The sequence below is a fragment of the Centrocercus urophasianus genome, unplaced genomic scaffold (genome assembly GCF_019232065.1).
Source record: "Centrocercus urophasianus isolate 14NV4802_14NV808 unplaced genomic scaffold, USGS_Curo_1.0 seq_15, whole genome shotgun sequence".
Lineage (NCBI taxonomy): Eukaryota > Metazoa > Chordata > Aves > Galliformes > Phasianidae > Centrocercus > Centrocercus urophasianus.
In genome coordinates, this window is record NW_024884697.1 from 27252220 (window position 1) to 27272390 (window position 20171).

Sequence of the window (20171 nt, forward strand, 5' to 3'; positions counted from 1 at the left end):
AATTGTTCGTGCCTGGCTAGACTTCAAGAGGAGTTTAATAACCCTTCTGTTTTCATTTAAATCCACATGTTTATCTCTTCACATTCTGTAAGTCTTTATCTGGCATTTCTCTAGTTTTTGAGAGGTTGTTAAAACTGGCAGATCACAACTGCAGTACTCTATTGCACAGAATTAACTGTGATCGTTACTCGGGCACAATGTGCACTGATTTCTGTTCATGAGCTTCTGGAGAATACAGGCCATCATGCAGTGTTGAATGGTAATTCAAGTAAAATATGTTCCTGGCACGTGGGTCGGTAGTATAACACAAAAAAATGTATGAAAACAGGAGATGAATTTAACGTGGATTTATCCTCACAATGTTCCGCTAGTCTGATGCATTGTAAGGAATGGCTGTAATGGGACAAGATTTATTATTGCTTTCTCTTTGTAGAATAGTTTCATGCAGATAGAAATTTCCTTTTACTTTCTCATCATTTTTTCCTCATGTTTTCTTTAATCAGCAGCATTCAAAATATGTCTCTAGTTGTGTCTTTGCAACTGCATTTTCCTACTCTGACAAAGGCAGAATATATTTTTGTGGATATTCTTAAGCATATAATATAGAATTTGTTTTCTAAGGCCATTAACTCATTCATTAAAAGCTACTACTTTGATATTTGAGGATAAAGACTACACAAAAAGAATGATGTGCCTCACAAATCACTAAGAAGTATAGATAAATATGCTCCCATTTCACAGTTGTCAGAATATATACTTGTTATGTATGAGAATATATCTGAACATACATTTGTATACATCTTAAGTGTAAATCTCCTCCATTTATGGGGACTTTGAAGCAACCTTTCAATATTTTCCTTAATTTCATCTTTTACTGTGCTGTACTTTTTACAGCTGAATTGAAGAAATGAAGAAGGATTGGTAGGTCTCTTGTCTTGGTTCTCTAAGTGCTTGGATGTGAGAAAGAAGTACAGAAGAACTTCAGAAAGGAACCCCACAGTGCTAAGGGAAAGGGGAGAAGTCAGAGCAGAGAAGAGTTTTGAGGGGGTCAGAAGTAAGAGAAAGCAGCAGATGGAGTTTAATATGGGGGACAGAGAAGAGAGTGGAGCAGCACAAACGCCTTCATTTGAGAGAGGAGCGGAGCCGAGAGGAATGGGGTGAGAGACTTACAAAGAGGGAGCAGAATAAGAGGAACATGGCTGAAGTTGAAAAGAAGTTCTATGGGGAAAGACCTGAAGTTCTGATTTTGTGGCAGGTGCTGTGGACTTTGTCCCTGGATGGACAGCAGAGAAACCAGGATGATGTGAAAATGCTTGCTTCCTCCTCCTGTGACAGAAGCAGGAAGGGAAATAGTTGGCTCCATCTCAGAGGCAGTTTTCTGACAAATCTGTGATGGGATCTGTGTAGAACTTCCCCCGTGAGTCAGGAAACACTGCCTTTTAGATCTGCCTTTCTAATAGCACTCAAAATTCACTGCTTAAGGCCTCTTGTAAACAAGCCAAGTCTTCTGTTTGTGAGTGGCTCATGGTCCTGTTTCTGTTAAATGAGTTGCTATATGACAAGCTATAGGAACATCTTCCTTCCATTCCTGGGATGGAGAGGACACACATTTGATTTTGGCTAGAGGTGTTTTTAGACCCAACTTGCTCCAGTGATATACATCTATTATATATATATATGGTGGAACATAATTCTTCCCACTACGACAACATTCAGGAATGAGTTGGAAGTACTGCAGTAAGCTAGTTGAAGGAAAGAAGAAGAAGCACTCTAGTTTGAGATATGCTCTCAACAGGCTTTCCAAAGAACTGCCTGAATTTGGACGGAGGGCTGTTTGAAGTTGAAGGAGAAAAGAAGATAGTGGTCTGAACATGGAGAACTACAGCTGAAGGCTCCATTAAGTGACTGAAAAGAGGAAAAACCCTGCCTAGTACAACGATTAAGATTGCATGTGATGATTCTTAGAAGACTTCTTCATGGAGCAAAGCTTGTGTCCTGGAATTGCGAATAGTACATTTTTGGTGCATCATAGTCACTGATGAAAAAAAAGTCAAACCCATACTGTGTTGAGACATATCATGAAAACACCATCCAAATAAACAAACAAACAAACAAACAAACAAACAAACATTCCTGCAATTATGTATGTGGGAACCACAAACAGTTGAAGAATACAGCTTTTGTATATCCACAATTAACTAATGAACTGGTGAGCTCTGCAGTTTTCTGATTTGTACTCAGGCTGCTGACTTCATGAAAAAGGTTTTTTGTTATCAGTCAGTTTCATTTCTGTCTAGTTTCCTTACTTTCTCATTACGACTGTGGGTAGGAAATACTGGAAGAAATAAATGCTTGAAGGTAACCTACCAGAATTTATTCGGTCAAATTCTCACTTTAAAGCATCATGGCTTTTTTTACACTCACTATCATATTTTGATGACTTTTAATTAGTAAAGCCCTTTATTAACAGAATATTCGAGAACAAAAGATACAGAAACTTCTTAGACTGACACATAAAGCCTGCAGATCTGTCTTTCTAGAAAGATCCTTGTGACTTGCACAGACACAGATGTGTAAATGCCACACTGCTAGAAGCCAGCCATCTGGACTTTGTAATCAAGCAGGTAAACAAATGGACCAGGCTCTTCGACATCTCTCAGATTATTGCTGATCATAATAACATTAACTTTTCCAAAGGTGTCTCTTTGCTTCATCACATTTCAAAGACTCCATTAATTTTGTTTTCACATGCTTAAATATTTATTTTGACCTTTTGCCTCCTGCTATAACCTCCTGGCTTGTTGGACCATCCAAATCAAAATACAGTGATGTGTTCTGAATGGCCTTGCTGCTTGTATAAACACGCTGCATAAACAACTCTTGCAGAACAAAAGACCAAGTCCTCTGCTGTGCTGTAGAAAGTCTCTTTGTCCGTTTCAGATTATCCATACAGGTAGGAGCTGTGTTGAGATATGCCAGCTGGTTTTCCAGTCTTCTTACCCTGCATTCTTGCTGACATCCAGCTTTGTTTCCCTCCTCTGAGTAATGCTAAAGAAAAATCATCACCATGTTGTTCTCTGTTCACTGTGCAGGTGCCACTGCTGGAGTGCCGACTCTGCTTCTGGGCCTGGTGCTGCCTGCCCTCGCTGTCCTTGCCTACTCGGGATTCTGAATGTAGCTGGATTTACCTTGTCCTCACCCGAACACGAGGGACTCCCTTTGAAGAGGAGGACTGCAACTTTTGATTCCTGTGGCACCATCCTAAGCCAAATAAATTACACTTTAAAATAAATTACCCTACCGATTTCCTATGGACTTTAAAAGGACTGAGGCATCCAGGAACTCCTTCATTAAGTAAATCAACTTTTGAAAGGATAAGAAATATTTTTAACTTGTTCCAATATGCCTTATAAAAACACTTATGCTGATCTGTGACAGTTGCATGATTCGGTCCAATGGGGCAAGTTACAGTGTTAAAATCCAATAACATAGGCTGTACAGTGAAAGTAAAATCACCATACGTAGGTGCTTTAACTTGAATAACAAATTGTGAAATATAATAGAGATTGAAATGTTGATTGTATGTGATAAATGTAAGAGTACTACGTCTGTCTGTACTATCCTATATGTTTTGTGTACTGCATATTTTTGAATGGCCCCGTCATCATTCATTGGGATTACTGGTTTTTTGAGAGACAGTCAAAGCAAAAACATTTTGTTCATTTTCACAGCTATATTTCTTGAGGCTATTGGATACAATTTGAAGGACTTGAAGTAAATGTCAATGGCAAGAAAAATTTTCTTTTAAATATGTTCAGAATACCTGAGACATTCATAGTATGCTCAGCTTAAAGGAGTTTACCTGTACTTCACTGACACTAGATTTACTGTATTTTTTTTCTTAAAACAGTTCTGTTGAAAATTCTGTTACGGTCATTGTTGATGATTTTAGGAGTGAAATGTCAGCGTTCAGGGAAGCAGCACAATATATCACTTTTGATTTAGTATTATTATTATTCTTAAGGTAGCAATATAACACATAGAAGACTGAAGATATAGTATTAAGATCACCTAAATGGACCATGAAATGGTAGGATGCTTACGTTATTTTTTAAAGTAAAAAGATTTAAAATATAAAAAAAGAAATAGATATACAGTAAATGACACAAACAGAGTAGCACAGTTAAAAAATTATTATATTTACATTTCTATGCTGCAGATGCCAGGTGTTACCTTCCTGTGGTGAAGCGTACATTTGGGAGAACTATATGCTTTTTCAAGAATTTGATATTATTCTAATATTCATAGTGTTGTAAATAAGAGTTTTAAAGTTCTGGGACTGTTTCCCTGTTTGACAGAGTACTGAATGGTCCAACTGTGTGTTAATACATGAAAGTCAGCTCCCAAATGTCAGTTGAAACTAAATGTTTGCTATGACCTTTGCAAAATGGGAATTCTATTAGAGATAGAGAATGTTTTTGTTCTGACTGTGTCTAAAGTGTTTCAGTGTTTTTTTGGAGTTTGTTTTATTTTTTTAAGTTTTTAAAGAAATACACGTTCTTTATGTTTTCCATGGTATGCTGGGAATTAGTTTGAGTGTGAATGTTGAAGAAACACAGCGATACTGAATCAGATGGCTCGAGTAATAGTGCAATGTCTGATGCTTCAAGAATTATAAGCTTTGAATCATATTTTATTAGCACAACCTTGCTAGCTACTTAGAAATAGATTTTATCTTTTTAGAACTGATACTGTGGAGGTCCATAACAATATTTACATGAAGCAAGAATAGGCCTATTAATGATTTTCACCCCCTTCTTTAATTTGTATAATTTTGTACTATATATTTACATGTAGAAGTGTAGAATCTTCATCAAGAAGTACCAATAATACTGTTTTAGTTTAATTTTAACTATTTGTTACAATATGAAAATTTTTTAAATAGGTGAAAGTGATAACTTCCCTATAGAGGAATGTCAAAGTGTCAAGCACTACTCTGTTTCGTAAATTGTATCATTATTTGAAAGAGAAACGATCTGTCTTCATACATGAGAAGCTAATATGCTGTAAGCCTTCTGTACAAAAAGAAACGTGTTTTATTGTATTTCATTTGGTTTTGTTCTTTTGCAGTATGACTCATTTTTATATAATCTACAGCCACAACTAAAACTTTTGCCAAATGCATGATTGCCTTTTACTTTTCTAATACATGGTGTAAAAAGCAAAACTGGTTAGTTTTTGCATGAAAATGACCTGGGAGGGAAAGCCACTTCCTTTTTTAAATCAGCAGCACAGATGAGGTAGGTCTCACGTACTCATCAGATAGTTCAAAGTTTTTCATTGTTTCACATAATTGTATAAATTCAACTGGGACCTGAAGTTTCAAATTGCTGTAAAGAAAAACTAACTAATGTATCATCTGCTTTAAAACGCAAGGTTCTTAATTAAAGTTTATATAGATAGACATATTTGTTGTTTCTTTATATTTCAGGAAACTTGATATTACTATTATTTGATACAGATGAATATTGAACTGTTTTTTTAGTTACTTTTTATCTTCTTTTTTTCTTTTTCAAATGAATAGAGCAGGACTGTGCTTTGTCCTTTTTATGAATGAAAAGTAAATTAAAGTTAAATAAATGTATTAATGTTACTCAAGATACAATAACTGTCTTTTGAATTAGAGCTTTCTGCTTTCACAATAATGATGCGGTTCTCTGTAGCAGTAAGAATGTGGTTAGAATGAAAGCCTGTGTATCCCTCCCTGCGTTCTTATGAGTTTAGCAGAACTGAAAGAGCTTCTGTGGGGTAAGGGTGGCTGTTTCACTTTGATTATAGGTGACATAGATTGAAAGATTTTCGTGACTGGGAGCTTTTCAGAGCTTTTGGAAGGAAAAGTTAACCAAGTGTTAAGCTCTGTACCAATTCATACGTTGTATGATCACAATTTCAACGGCTTACTTACATCAAAAATCTGAGAGGCTGCTGGCCTTTTAGGGATCACTTTCAGACCCTAAGCTGCATCAAATGTAGCATGAAAGAAGTTTATCTGTCGGTGAAGCTCACGATTATATTTCAGATCTTGGTTTCATTTATCTTCAGACATCCCAAAAGAGAAGAGCTGTTGACAGAATACATTTCATAGAATCATGGAATCATTTCGGTTGGAAAAGGCCTTCATGCCCTGCAACTGAATATTGTCTTGTCAACTGGAACAGAGATCAGACTGGGGAAGGGGATATTATGAGAGGTTTGATTTGGTATGTTTTGTATTTTATCTTGGTCTCTAAGAGAATTAAGTTTTTGATTCTCTGACTACCTGCTAATAATTCTGAATCTATTGGAAAGTGGCAGGTGAATTAAACAGCTTCATACTACAGAAATACATAGCCTGATTAGAAAGTGAAGACTTAAATTAGAAATTTGCAACCAAGCAGGCAGCAGCAAGGTCAGTGTGTTTCCTGTTCTGGACACCCAGCCAGCAAACACCTCAGCTTGCCTTGCTCCTGCCTTGCCCAGGGCCTGCAGAGCACAGAGTGAGCGTATGCTGGGAGGAAGTCAGAACACATGGCATTATAGGAGCTAAATGTAACAGAGGGAAACAGATCGCTGCAGCAACATGGGGAGGATTTGGGGAGAGAATATACATCCGTAAGAGAAAATGTTTCATTATTTCCAGTCAACATAATTTCCAGATGAATTTGTTTTTATTTGTGAGACTTCTTTGTTTCCAGACTTTGGGGCCTCTAGCTACAGAAAGTGATAAGAAATATGCCTTTAAATAGAAGATATCTGGCTGAAGACCAGATCTTCCAGTCTCAATCTGCCCCAGCATGACATTAAAGTATATTTCCTATTGGAATTAAAACAAAAAAGACAGACATTAGGGAATACATTTCAGTATAGATCTTGAAAATGTTCCAAATGCTTTTGCTTGGAGATTCTGTATATTTAAATGCATCACTGAAATGTCAGTCTTTCGGATCATGACAATATGAGTTAAGTAAATTCTGTTGTCATCAGTGTGCATTTCTATAGCTTCTAGCACTTGTGTACGGTCCATCTTGACATATATCATCCAGTGGAATCTCCGCACCATGTTAGGACATTGGTACTATTTGGGAACCACCTGTATATATCACATTATCAGAGAAAGTTTGTTCCTCTCTGTTTCTTCCACAGATTATTCATTTTCTGTGGCTCTTCTGCCACTGTTTCCTTTTACTTTGTCACTTCAGTATTTTTATTTTCAAAAACAGAAGAAATGATAGAAAGCACGAGAATCCACATAAATGCAAGACAAAAAATAAAAGAATCATAGAATCACAAGTTGGAAATGACCTGTAAGATCATCTAGTCCAACCGTCCTCCCATTACCACTGCTACCACAAACTAAACCCTATCTCACAGCTCCTCATCCAGACGCCTCTTGAACACTGCCAGGGACGGCGACTCCACCACCTCCCTGGGCAGCCATTCCAGTGCCTGACCACTCTCTGAGGTCTAACCTAGGTCTAACCTAAACCTTCTCTGGTACAACTTGAGGCCATCAATGAAGTATCTCAAACAGCACTGTCTTTTCCTTCCACTCTAAAGGATGTCTGAAAAGACATATGAGAAGCCTTAACTTCAACTACCTTGACTATGATCTATTCTCTTGATTAATTTCTGGCATACATGCAGCTGTTCCGACATAGGGTTAGCTAGTGTTGTGTGATAAAAGTAAAATAATTATACTGGCAAAATGTCTGTTAGAAGTACTCTGCACCCACTAGGAGGAAGCACTAAACAGCACGGCAGCAAAAGCACTGCATTGAAGACTGGTTTCCATCAGGAGGTAAGCCTCAAGAGGATTGGGAGAGACTGTACAGGCACACCTCTCCAACTGGAGCTTTGTCATATGCTCTGGAGTGTGTCCTTTACTGGACACCACTAATGGATTGACTGCAGAAACAAGAATTAAAGACCCACTTGGCTTCTCCTTCTCCATCCTTCTCTAGTATGGTAGGAGATAATGTTTTCCAAAGAGAACTCTTCTCTGCACCCACTTCAAATCTCATCCTGTACTGAATGAGTAAATAGGATAAATAAATGACTTCCCTAAACATGCCTGCTCACTGTGAAAGAGATCTAATTCTTAGCTATCTGATGGTGGAGAAGAAAACCCAACCTCAGCTGTGCTATGACAACATGCAAGGTCAGCCACTGGTAAAAAGGTAGACAGAGAATACAAAGACTGGGCCTCATACTATATAGATGGCTGGTAGGGTTCAGCAGCTTGTCCATGTCAGCAGGCATGGATGGCAGCAAAGGGTGGGGAGCACATAACCCCAGTGCACAGGCCCTGCTCCCAGCACACAGATTACCCATGCAGGTACACTTCTGATTCTCACAGGAGGAAAGTAGAAAAGCACAGAGTCTCCAGAGGCATTCAGACTCAGGAACTGATCTTGCTCAGGTGGTTCCCTGCTATCAGCCTCTCTGCAGAGCCGGTAGCAGGGACATGACATATCTGTGGCCATAGCAGCTTTTTACTAGTAAGTGTACTGCCTGGGGCTCCTCTCTGGTACTGAGTTTGTTAGGCTTTGTCCCCTGACTGAACTGCTTATGCATCCTGACTGGGTCAGCATGTTAATGTGATGGTTCAACCATATGGAGCATGGTATAACCTCAAAGCAGTATGGGGACATGAACAGGACTTTAAGACATGGCCCTGTGTGACAAGACCTTTGCTGATCCATCTCTTAAATCTTGTAATTGAACTGCTGTCATTTGCCTTGTGAGTCCACACGTAGCCAATAATATTAATGAAATCATATGTAGCTTTCTCTACTACATCAGTGCAGAAAGACTTTTGCTATAAATATTGAGGCATATGCTTCCGTCAGACCTCCTTAATGACAACACTCTGAAGCAATTAATTACAGATCATAGTTTAACTGTATTCTGGCAGAACACTCTAAAGTATAACAGACTTTCTGTGGATTGACCTGTAGCTCAATGAGCTGTCAAAAAGCAGCCCATTTGCCAGGAAGCTTCTCTGCCTGCCAGAACACCACACTACCACTGCAGGCCTCCGAGATGTCTGCTGAGGCCCAGATGATGTATCTCCTGGCACCAGATTCCAAGGATCTTCAGTCAACCTCATTCTCTGGTTTGCTTTCCAGTAAAAAGTACCTGATGGAATGATGCAAAAGGTTGGATCTGTAAATGTGAGCCTTGTACAGGTAGGTAAACAAACAATAACAACAAAAGAATTGAGCAGTTTTTTGAGGTCGTTTTTAAACTTCAGGTTGACAGAGCCAAAAAAAAAGGTAGGCAAAATTATTCTACCTCAGTTCTGCTCAATGGAGTTTTCTATCATTAACTTACAGCACTGACCTTTCTGTAGCGTTGCAGATGTGATTACATAGACAGTAGAAAAGGAGAAAAGAGGGGAGAATGGTTCTGTTTAAGCAAAGGAGGAATCACTAGTTCAAACTCTCAATATGGAGCTAAATGTGCTAATAAAAATGACCTAGACAACAGCATAAATACTTTATTTCAGTAACTATGTTGATATGCAGCACAATAACACTCGCCTTTGGAGTTTACTGATTCCAGAACATAGAAAAACTGGATTTTCTTAATAGAAACAGCATGATGGCCGACTTCATCTGTTTTTAGTCAGCAAACTGAGCAACATAGACAACTTCATTGTGTCAGGAACATGGGATCACAGAGGGCATAAACTTAGCTAACACAGTTTATTTCCTTATCCTATTTGGTTCAAAATGTCCTTTCTGGGATGTGATAACCTGATGGCTTCTGACCAATGTTCACTCCTGCACAAACCTCTCAGGCAAGTGCAAACTAAAACAGTCGTTTTCAAGATCAAAAATACTAAGACACTTTCCCTTTGTGTTTCTTTGTCTTTCTTCATCTTTTTCTCTGTGTTCTTTTCTGTCTCTATTCTTTCTCTCTTTTCTCCTTTTCTTCTTTCTCTCTTCCTCTGTCTTCCATTTCTTCTTTCTTCCATTTCTCAAAAGAAAATCAGAGCTAAGAATTTGAACATCAATAGTATAAAGCTGTTGGCAAAAAATATAATCTCTGATCAATCTCTGAAGAAAAACAGTCACTTACAGACTACCTGTGTATTCAAGAGATTTTGGAGGTACTCAATTTCCCCAAAAACTCTAACATGAGAAAGAAATAAAAACTCTGTGACTTTTATTTCTTTCAAGCACTACATAGGCTTCTTCCAAAAGATGTGAATTGAATTTGGAGGATAAAGGTTATAATCCAGTAGTTTCAAAAGACTTGGCATCAGAATCACAGCTGTCTTAAAGGATTTTAAATCATGTGCTCTGAAATTCAAGCAAAATTTTATGTGTTTTGCATTATGTGGTGACTAACACACAATTTCCCTTCTAATTTCATAGTGTAACTGATAGATAGTGGGATAGTAGCATTTATTCCAATATACAGCATAGCAAAATCAGCGAAAAGAATACATTTGGCTTCACACTGGGTAACAGATTATTGCATTCATTATTTACTCAGCATAGCCAACTTTACTCCAACCCATCTCAGGTACCTCCACTACAAAAACCACGTGTGCCAGTTTAGGTACTTCTCAACGAGCTGTTCAGCTCTCAGATAGTCTGGGCACCTTCTGCTCATTTCTATTGCTCTCCATTAAGAGCAGTGTTCTGCTCTGAGCCTAGATAGGATCCATCCACTATTGACCGAGCAAGATTTCCCTGGTGAAGACCATCACTTTCTACAATGGGAGAAGAATTATTCTAATATTCATGGAAATCCCTCCTTCAAAAGCATCTATTTCCAACGGTACAGTGACAAGAAAATTTGATAGTGTAGGTAGTAATTCTATATTACATTGTTGCTGACAAACATTTTCAGAAAAGTGAGAAATAAGAACTGCACAACACACAATTTTCTGCAGTAAGATCTCGAAATACTGGAAAATTTAAACACCAGTGAAATACTTGAGTTTTATGATACCACAAGTAAAATCCCGTGAGGCATCTGCTCAAGAGAAATAGACTTTGTAACCACCCTCGCAAAGATGAAACTCAGGGCAACCAAAGTGAAGAGTCAGTACTCTGAAATGTGCCACTGGAGAAATAACAGTAAAGAAGAAAGATTATTTCTAACGATACCATTAAAAATCAAAGTGTTGTTGACAGCATTAGCTTTTCAGAAATTAATGAGCTAGAACTTACTGTGAGAATTACTGCTTATAAAATGCAATCATACTGACGCTATGCCAGAAGCTGTGATGTTTACCAAGAATTAATTTATAAACTCAAAACTCAAAGCAAACCAACTCCAATTATGACCTCTAAAAAGTGCAAGTAAATATAGGATGCAAAAATTTCATGAGAAAGTACACTTTTATAACTACATGTACAACATGAAAACTAGAAGAACCTATGCTAAAATTACAAATATGTAATTAGCATTTGAAGCATTTCCCTCCCTATGTTTATTTCTAAAAGGTGGTGCTGTGGATTCTGATTTCCATATTCCTGTCCTAACAGCTATTAATTTTTCACTGGGATAGTGTTCTTTGCCAATTTCAGGCAACAGGATCTGTTGTGAGAGGTTTGTTTTGTTTCCTTGTTTTAATTGCAGATGGATTTACCCGAGCAGGAGGCTTTGAAAGAGTGGCAGGTGGGAAGCAAGAGCATATCTCAAGATAGCCATCTCTCAGCAAACTCTGCAGATCTGTTCAAAAACGGGCTAGATCTATTTCCTTTGAAGATTTCTCTTCTTTCCTATAGCCAATCTCTACTGGGAATGATCAAAGAAGAAAATGCAGAATGAGCCACCCTCAGTCCAGAAAGGACTTTTCTTTGCGGTGGACCAAAGTGGCTGGTAAGGGATCCAGGGATCTGCTGTGGCTGTGACATCTCTATTCCTGCTATCACTACCTGCAAAAGTAGGCAGTATTGCCATACTAAGTCTCCACAAATATGCTGTTGTGATCACAGACAAGGAAAAAGATCTCCATTATATTGTGTCTTACTGCTGGTGAAGCTAGGAACCATAGAGAAAGCAGTATGAAGTACTTCTGGAAAGTTTTATTACTTTCTGCATCAAAATGATTAAAAACTGCTACAAATCAAAGATTACAGAGATACAAAAAGTCAGCAACGAGCAGACCCCAGCCTAGAATAAGCAGATACAGTGAGAGAATGTGCCCACACCTCATGGATTTACTCATGAGCTGAAGGGATGGAACAGGTTTATCAATATAATATGGTGCAGTGAATGTCTTTTTGTCTTTGTCTTTCACAATGTCGCTCTGCATTTTCTGTATCCACTTCAACATTTGAAACAGTGAGAACATATACATGTTCTTTTTATCATGTTATTAAATGTGCCTAGTGTTGTTTTGACATCTTCATGATTTTCACTGGCTTGCTTCGGTGACTATGGGAATTGTCCACTACGTCCAGACTACTAGTGCCACATGCTTAGAAATAATTTATCTTTTGGAACCTGTAGGCATTTTGAAATTTCAACTGCCCTGTAGCAAGCTGCTGAGTGCATTTGTTGAGTCATAGCAGTTTGTGCTATTTCTATTGATTTTATTAACTACAAGGTGAATTCTTCTCTGGTCTAAAAGTGAACATTGTCTTCTACTTTATGTACTGTTCCAAAATTGAGAGTGTCTGCGTTCAATTTGCTTAAACAGCCATGTAAGGGGTTAAATAGTAGTTATTCCAAGTATGCAGTTATTAAGCTTTTCTGTGTTATAACTGCTAGCAAAATCTAGATAATGCAAATGTACACTTAACTAGGGGCATATGAAAAAAACCCATTATGTGTATTTGTGAAGATACCCAGTAAAGTATCCATCTGTAAGGCTTTCTGACTTTCTTTAACTCAGAACAGGAAGCCCCCATTGATTTTATTTATAAAGTGTACATTCAATAAGAGATTGAAAGTAATTCATATTTTAAAATACAAACAAACAAAAAATCAATAAGCATGAAATCTAGTAATAAATGTGGAATTAAGATGTTTTGAAAGAAAATCCTTCAGTTATGGATGCTAATGCTTCAGGCCATTAAGCATCAAAAATTAATTTTCTGGAATGGATGTATTAAAATTACCACTCATTAGAAGCTGATGACTGCCAGATGTTAATAAGATATTCCTAAATTGTTATCATTAGGTATAATAATGACTAAGCTCATGAAGTGTTTCTTGTTTATGGGCCTTTAAACCACAGCATGTGGACCAACGTCTGGATACATGTTTTTAATGAAAATGCATTATATAAAAGTCTGTTCTCTACCAGATAATGAGAAGGAAAAATAACATTTCAGACTATAATAGTCCAAGAGTTTTTTGAGGTCAGTCTTCCACTCTCAGGTAGATACATTTCTTGGTGAAGTCTACATCCATTATTTACTTAATTGGTTCCTGTACACTAGGTAAACTGACAAAGAGATCAACCTTTGTTGTCATTCGGATAAATGGCACACATTTTTATATTTATTTTTGCTTTATTATCTATTTTAAATAGGATCCAGGACAGCAGAAAATCTGATCCTGCCTAAAGGTATTTATGGCAGGTGCTGACTATGATGGCTGATGATATTACAGACTCAAGCTGGGAGGATTGTTTCTGGAGGATACCAGCAGCAGAGGTATAGAAGAATTGCTTTCCTATCTAAAATACTTATTTTCTAAATATTGTGATATTTCAATGTATCTCCAGCCTTCTGTTGTTTACTACATCATGTCACAATCTGTGCTGTTGAATAACTTTAAAAGCTAGAAAGGAATTCCTAAGCTCTCATTTAATTCACAGTGAGTGCTGTACTCCGCAGTAATATGAAGGGGTAGGAACACCCTGAACTAGATTTCCATCCAGTAATGAGTGTTAGGGGAGTTCATTTGTCAAATCTTGGTGTATCTGAAATTACACTGAACTCTGTAGAGCAGGCTTTCATTTCAGGTTGATTAAATCCAGTCAAGAGACTTGTGATCCTGGTCGAAATCTCACAGAGCCTGACCTACGGGGCTGTGGAAGCTTTTGCCCTCCCGGGCAGAGCTGAGATTTGCTGAGTAATTCTGTAGGCAAAGGAGCCTACAAAGTAAGAAAGTCTGCACCTGCAGCAGGAGGAGAAACAAGTGCCAGGTTGTTTCCTCACTGATCTACTATCCCTCAGATGTGTGCACCAGAGCCAACTCTGCGCATCCACAAGGACACTGACTTCAGGAAATAACTTTCACCTACTCAAGACCTTTTTATCATAGCAGTTCAGTGCCTTTGAGCTGTGCTTGGAGATCTCATGAACCATACCTAAGAAAAGTGATGATTTAGCAGCTACATATTGTTACGGTAAGAATTAAAGCACGTATGGAAAGTCAATTTTCTCTACCACTTCGGTTGTTTGCAGTGTTTTAAGATATCTAACAGTAAGTTTTGAGCTGGAAGAATTTCTTAAATAACATTAATTTTACCACCATATTTTCTGTTTACCCTAATCCTGCCATGTAAAATTTTTTTTTTATTCTTTCTTTGGATGAAGTAGAGCTAGCTGAGCTTAGCACATATGCTAAAGACCTGAACAACAAGATTGACTCGTTTAAATCCAGTTCTCAAAGTGTAAAACTCCCAACAGTTTGAAAGCATAACTTTCATAACTCTTCCTCCAGAGAAATCTGGGAAAGTAGCAGCAAAATGTGGAGATAGTTCCCTATGGTTGTTCCTTTTCACAGCATGTTTGCATTTATTCATTGCCAGCCAGGTCCTGGAGTCTCTCTGGAAAGATGAGCAGGGCCCAAGTGCCCCACATGTTACTCAAGTAATGACAGACAAGGGGAATAAGTGAATCTTCCTATCTCTTAGAATGAATGCATTCCAAATCTGTCATGAAGGTGTGTTTTTTGTTTTTTTTTTTCGTTTAAGTGCTCTGTGGAGTTGCAAATCCCAGCTTCAGCTCCATGTGTGACTCAACAGGGTACTGACAGGGCCAACATTGTCATCAGGATTTCAGTCCCCTCCGTCCTTTCTCTAAATATTTTTCTCTACTGTCATTCCCTGCTACCTAATTGAATGTACAGGATTGAATTAGTGGTCCAGACAACTGATGGATGTGAAAATAAACTTCCAGCTGAGCCAGAAGCTGACAGGAGGCAAAGTTCTTGTGAAAAGACAGTGCTTTCCTCAGCCAAAAGTACCTCCTTCCTTCTAACTAGGCAAGCATGTCCTTTGGACCTCAGGGTCCCATTACCTAAGAGCCAGCTTTCACTGCTGTGACGCTTCAGGGACCCAGGAGTTTGAACAAGGCTTCTATGAGGCTCATTAGCTTGTGGGATGATGTCAGCAGCCTTCTGTTTATGCCTACTGACATATATTAGACACCTACTGGCTGAAGTAACAGCTGAGCAATGTTTTTTTGAAGATATCAGTGGCGCCTAACTAGTGGGATCAGGCTCCTACATACCTTTGAGGTGCACAGCCAAGGAGATTAAGTGGCTTGCCCAGAGTCACAAAGGAAATCTATGGCAGAGCCAGGAACTGAAACCAACTTTCTGACTTAACCACAAGATTACCATCCTTCCATGTATAAAATTATTAATTCTGATGCTTGTCAGGAAGCCTGGGGCACAGGATGGGTACTTATTAATTGGAGCCAGACACATAAACATTCACATTGATTTAGGTATTCATTTATTTAAAACTAGATGAAAGAACAATCTGGTATCTCATTTGGGATCTTACTTTAGTCATTCTCCTCCTGGTTTACATAGAGTTGAGGATGCGCTGGAAACTGACCAGATTTTCCCCGTATATGGAACCCTTGCTTATGGGCCTATACATGCAGTAGGACTCATTACAAGTTGGGAAGGTTGGTTTCGCCATATATCATCCCAGTCTATCTTTCAGATATAGACAGTGTTGTCACACATTCCTGGCTGGAGTTTGTTTCTTCATTAAGCCAATGTGCCAACAGAGTATTTCTGCTAGTCTGCGTTCAGCTCAATTGCTTCTAATTCTGTGGTTTTTTCATTATTCTTTGTTCCCTTGAGAAACAGAAAAAGAAAATATCCAGGGAAGATGGAGGACACAGCGCTGCCAAGGTTTAGATACTGAACTGGGATGCCTGTGTTAGTTAACGAGTCTCCCTATCCTTGATGCAGTCAGAGGAAGAGGGTAACTTTTGGGGGTGACTCAAGGAGGAGCCTAGTTTGCAGGCTCTGACTTGCCCTCTGGGGGAGACAGCCTGTCTGCTCTGACTATCAGGAGAGCCCAGGGAGGCAAGGCTGGCAAATGTAGGCACTGAGGCATTTAAATTAGTGTGCTTTTAATACATTCCTTACACCTTGCACACCTCCTGTTTATGCTTGTGGTACTGGAGAGAGGATCATGGAAACACTGGATGTTGTATTCTGAGCTGATATGTTGCTAGAGGAGGAATAAACCAGCAAGATTAAGCTCACCCTGTAACAATGCTAATATGAATAACCGCAGGTACATTCCAGTTCTGGTTTCAAGAACAAGAGGATTGTTGAGACTTTGTGGCACCTAATCAGAGCCTTCCCAATCAAATCCCAACAAGGAAACCCACCGACACATTGGGCAGAGTAAGGTAGTGGTGCTGGGAATGCTGCTGAGGAAAGTGAACTCCAGGAGTGGAGATCAGAAATGAATTTACAGCTTAGGCTACATGGACTGTAAAGCTATGTACATTATGTATGCCCCATCTACTTTGTAGCTGTGCTTAACCGCATGGAGAATATCAGAAGTTTTGTTGGTCACCATGTAATATATGTCACTGACCTTAGAATATCCTAGGGCAAAATATTTTGGGGTTAGGCCAGATGATAAATCAGGTACGTAGGTCTTGTAAACCAGGTTGATGTATCTTAACTCATATACTTGGTAGCCAGCTTTGTATCTGGTTATTTCTGATGAGCATTTTACAGTACTATGTGAGCACTGCACCATGTGCAGTATATTTCACTCTGCAACGGTTTGGTGATGTATGGAATTAATATTATGAATCTTCATAGTTATGGGCCTGTAAGTCCTAAATGTAAACAAGTAAAAGCGCACAAGTTATTGTTAAGTGTTATAGATTATTTATTGTTGCTCCTCCTGAAAATGAAATGTCTTCTATATATGTACTCATACAGTATCTCTTCCATCTGCAACTTGCCAAAAAAAAAAATGCAACCAGTTTGCAGTTCAGCATTTGGATTATTTGAATAACACAGTGTGCCTTAGCATGACAAACACAAGCATGACATAAGTAACATCTAGATACAGGGACAATAGCAGCAAATAGCAGCCAAGGAAGATGTATGTAGTCAGCTTTCCCATTCAGAGTCAGTGTCAGCCTTCCGTTTCTGTACGTTTTACTCATGCTGGAGTTTACAGTACATGTAGCCACAGTCAAGCCGCAATGCTGCTGGTCTCAATGGAAATTACTGTGTTCTTGGCCCTTTTGAAATTTAGGTTACTTACACAGCATCCATATTTTGACTTCTGTTCTAGGCATATCTTCACCTACCTATCTTGTGGTACTATTTACGCCCATATTTTCAAATGGAAAAAACTGTATCTACATACCCAGTCTTAATTTTGAGTATGTTGAGATAGATTCGGATGCTTGCTCTGCAGGTGTTTCAAAGACACTGGGTTTTTTTCAACCATTATTTTTTCCTAGTTTCTCAGTGTTAATCCTGCACCTAGGTGCTATGTCTGGATTAGCTATTTTTTGGCAGGGTGTGCTATGTGGGTCCTTGTTCACTGAGGCAGCATCCTTATGGCTTTTGCTTTTGGAGAACTTTCCAAGTCAAGTCTTTGAAAAGGGGGGCATCGAGAGGATTTGGACTAGGGAACAGTTTTTGAAGGTGTTAGGAAACTTAGAAGCTAGTTTAGGGAATGAGAAGTCTGTGAGAAGTGGAGTGGAGAGAAGCATTATAGGCTGTGGTCATGATTTAGGAGTTTAGCAGTAACACTGTGAGGCAAGAAAAAGATGAAGTACCAGAGAAGTGCGAAATGGGCATCAGAGAAGGATACACATAAAAGTTTTGTCTTTAGAATAATCTCAAAGTTGTTTAGAACCTTGAATGTCTAAATACACCTTCTCTCAATCTGATAATGAAGTCATTTTGTTCTAGAAGATCACCTTCTTTAACTAATTCACTCAACTCAATGACAAACCACATTTTTTTTTAATATTCTCCTCATTTGCTGATCTATTTACAGAGACTTTTTTGCATATGTGTATATGCATGTTTGCTTTTCTTTTCCTTCCTCCATTTCTTGTCTTTCCCCTATAAGCACCGACACTCTGTGTTTATCCTTTCTTGGCTGCTGCCCAAAATACTGCCATCAGAACAAATCTGTAGAATAAGTGGTGAGCTTTTTTTTGCTTTTTTTTTTTTTTTTTTTTTTTTCAAAGGAATGTAAACAGACAATAAATTGTTATGGGTTTTGCCCACAGAATCCATGCAGCTTTGGTTGTTGGTACTTGTTTTATTTTGTTTAATTTGTTGTTGGAAATGTTTGGGGTTGGTTTGTTTTTGCCAGATAACTACCGTAAGCCCCAGAGAATGGGTATGACAATGTGAGAGGTGGTTTTGGGTTATTGCAGGCAAAATCCCAGGATTGCTGAGGAACTCCTGGAGGCACCAAACAGGTCAAGACAGGCTGACCTCTCCTCTTGGCTTCAGGGTAGCTGCCCACAGAGGTGTCAAGGCAGACTCTGGCATTGTGGATAGACTAAGAAAACTTACAGATTTTTCCACATGGATTTCTATGAGCTTGAGGCAATCTTCTACCAAGGGCTGTATTAAAGATGGGAACAAAACAAGTTGTCTACACAAAAGTTGCTATATAAAGAAAAGAAAAGAAAAAAAAAAAAACTTAGCCAGCTGTGGCTACTGCAGGAGGATAATTTAAGGCTTCCGGTGAGGAGAAGAGCAGAAGAAGGAAAGCAGAGGGCTCTGTAGCAGCTTTGGCCCCAAACTTTTCCTTACTCCAAAGGAATCATTAGGTTGTTGCTGGCACAGGTTTGTTCAGCTTCCAGAAACACGCTAGAGCAAGTGCATGATTTCTTTATGTGATTAAGCTGTATGGATACTCTAAGAGCATCATGGTATCGTAACATGATTGAACCTTTACACTGCACTTGTGTCACAGGTTGTCCACACTAAATTATGTGATCCTTAAAGCTGCAGCTGTGAATGATATAGTCACCTGGCCTGGAGTGCCAAACAGAAGCAGCTGAAGACTGGTCAGTTATTTGTGATGTGCCAGCGGCTTCAGAAAATGCCTGGTTAATCATGTATCAGAAGACTGGGCTAGGCTTTCACTCCGATACCATGACTGACAGCATATTACCAAGTCCATCCTGTGTGCAGAGTAATCCACTCACCAGGTACAGCTGGATGCCTTCATGTATTCCCATAGACCATATTTGCTTGGCTAATTGCGAAATATTTTTGCATGAGAATCAAACAAAAGGCAGACCAGTGGGAAACTGTTCTATTCTATCTTAATAATGCTGGATAATTGATGATTGTGGAGAGTAGGGTGGTCTTTTCTAAGAGACATTCAGAGTAGGACTGTGAATAAATACCCATAGAGAACTACTCGATTAGAAAACTATGAGAAGCATTTTGCTATACTGTAGTTAAAAGCTATACCCTTCTGGAAGTGCCAATTTCTTAAATTTCTTTTTACAAGATGGGGAACTGAGTGCTTTGGATAATATATTGAAATACAAGACAAGTGCAGAAAAAAACCCTCCAGGATGAGCACAAGGTCATATTTCTGCCACCCCTTACTCTGTGTGCTTCCTGTTACTTACTGGATGTGTGCAGGGAAACATGACAAAAAGGGGAAGGAAGCACGTGTGAGGCTCACAGTTGCTGTCCTGCTACAGGTCTCCCTTCTCTCCCAGAAAAGAAACAATGGTGTGTTAGGACTATGTTTTTCTAATCAGTTGTTGACATAAAACTTGATTATTTTCCTTCTTCTGGTGCCTAAGGACAAGACAAAGATTTGCAACACACGAAGCAGACAGCAAAAAGCAGGCAGTGACTAAAAAAAAAGAACGCTCTAGATTAAAGAAAGAGGAAAATTTAGACCACCTAAGAAAGGTGCTTAGATCTCCAGCTCTGAGATTCCTGCC

General features: G+C 38.7%; 1 protein-coding gene across 1 annotated transcript in view; it reads left to right on the plus strand.

The window, feature by feature from the left end:
• The window catches only part of CNTN1 (contactin 1), a 237459-nt gene extending 231995 nt beyond the window's left edge, over positions 1–5464 (plus strand). The window contains 2 exon segments of the mRNA XM_042815730.1: positions 3093–3138; positions 3140–5464. Coding sequence (XP_042671664.1) covers positions 3093–3138; positions 3140–3413 — 320 coding nt within the window. The 3' untranslated portion in view covers positions 3414–5464.
• The last annotated feature ends 14707 nt before the right edge of the window (positions 5465–20171 follow it).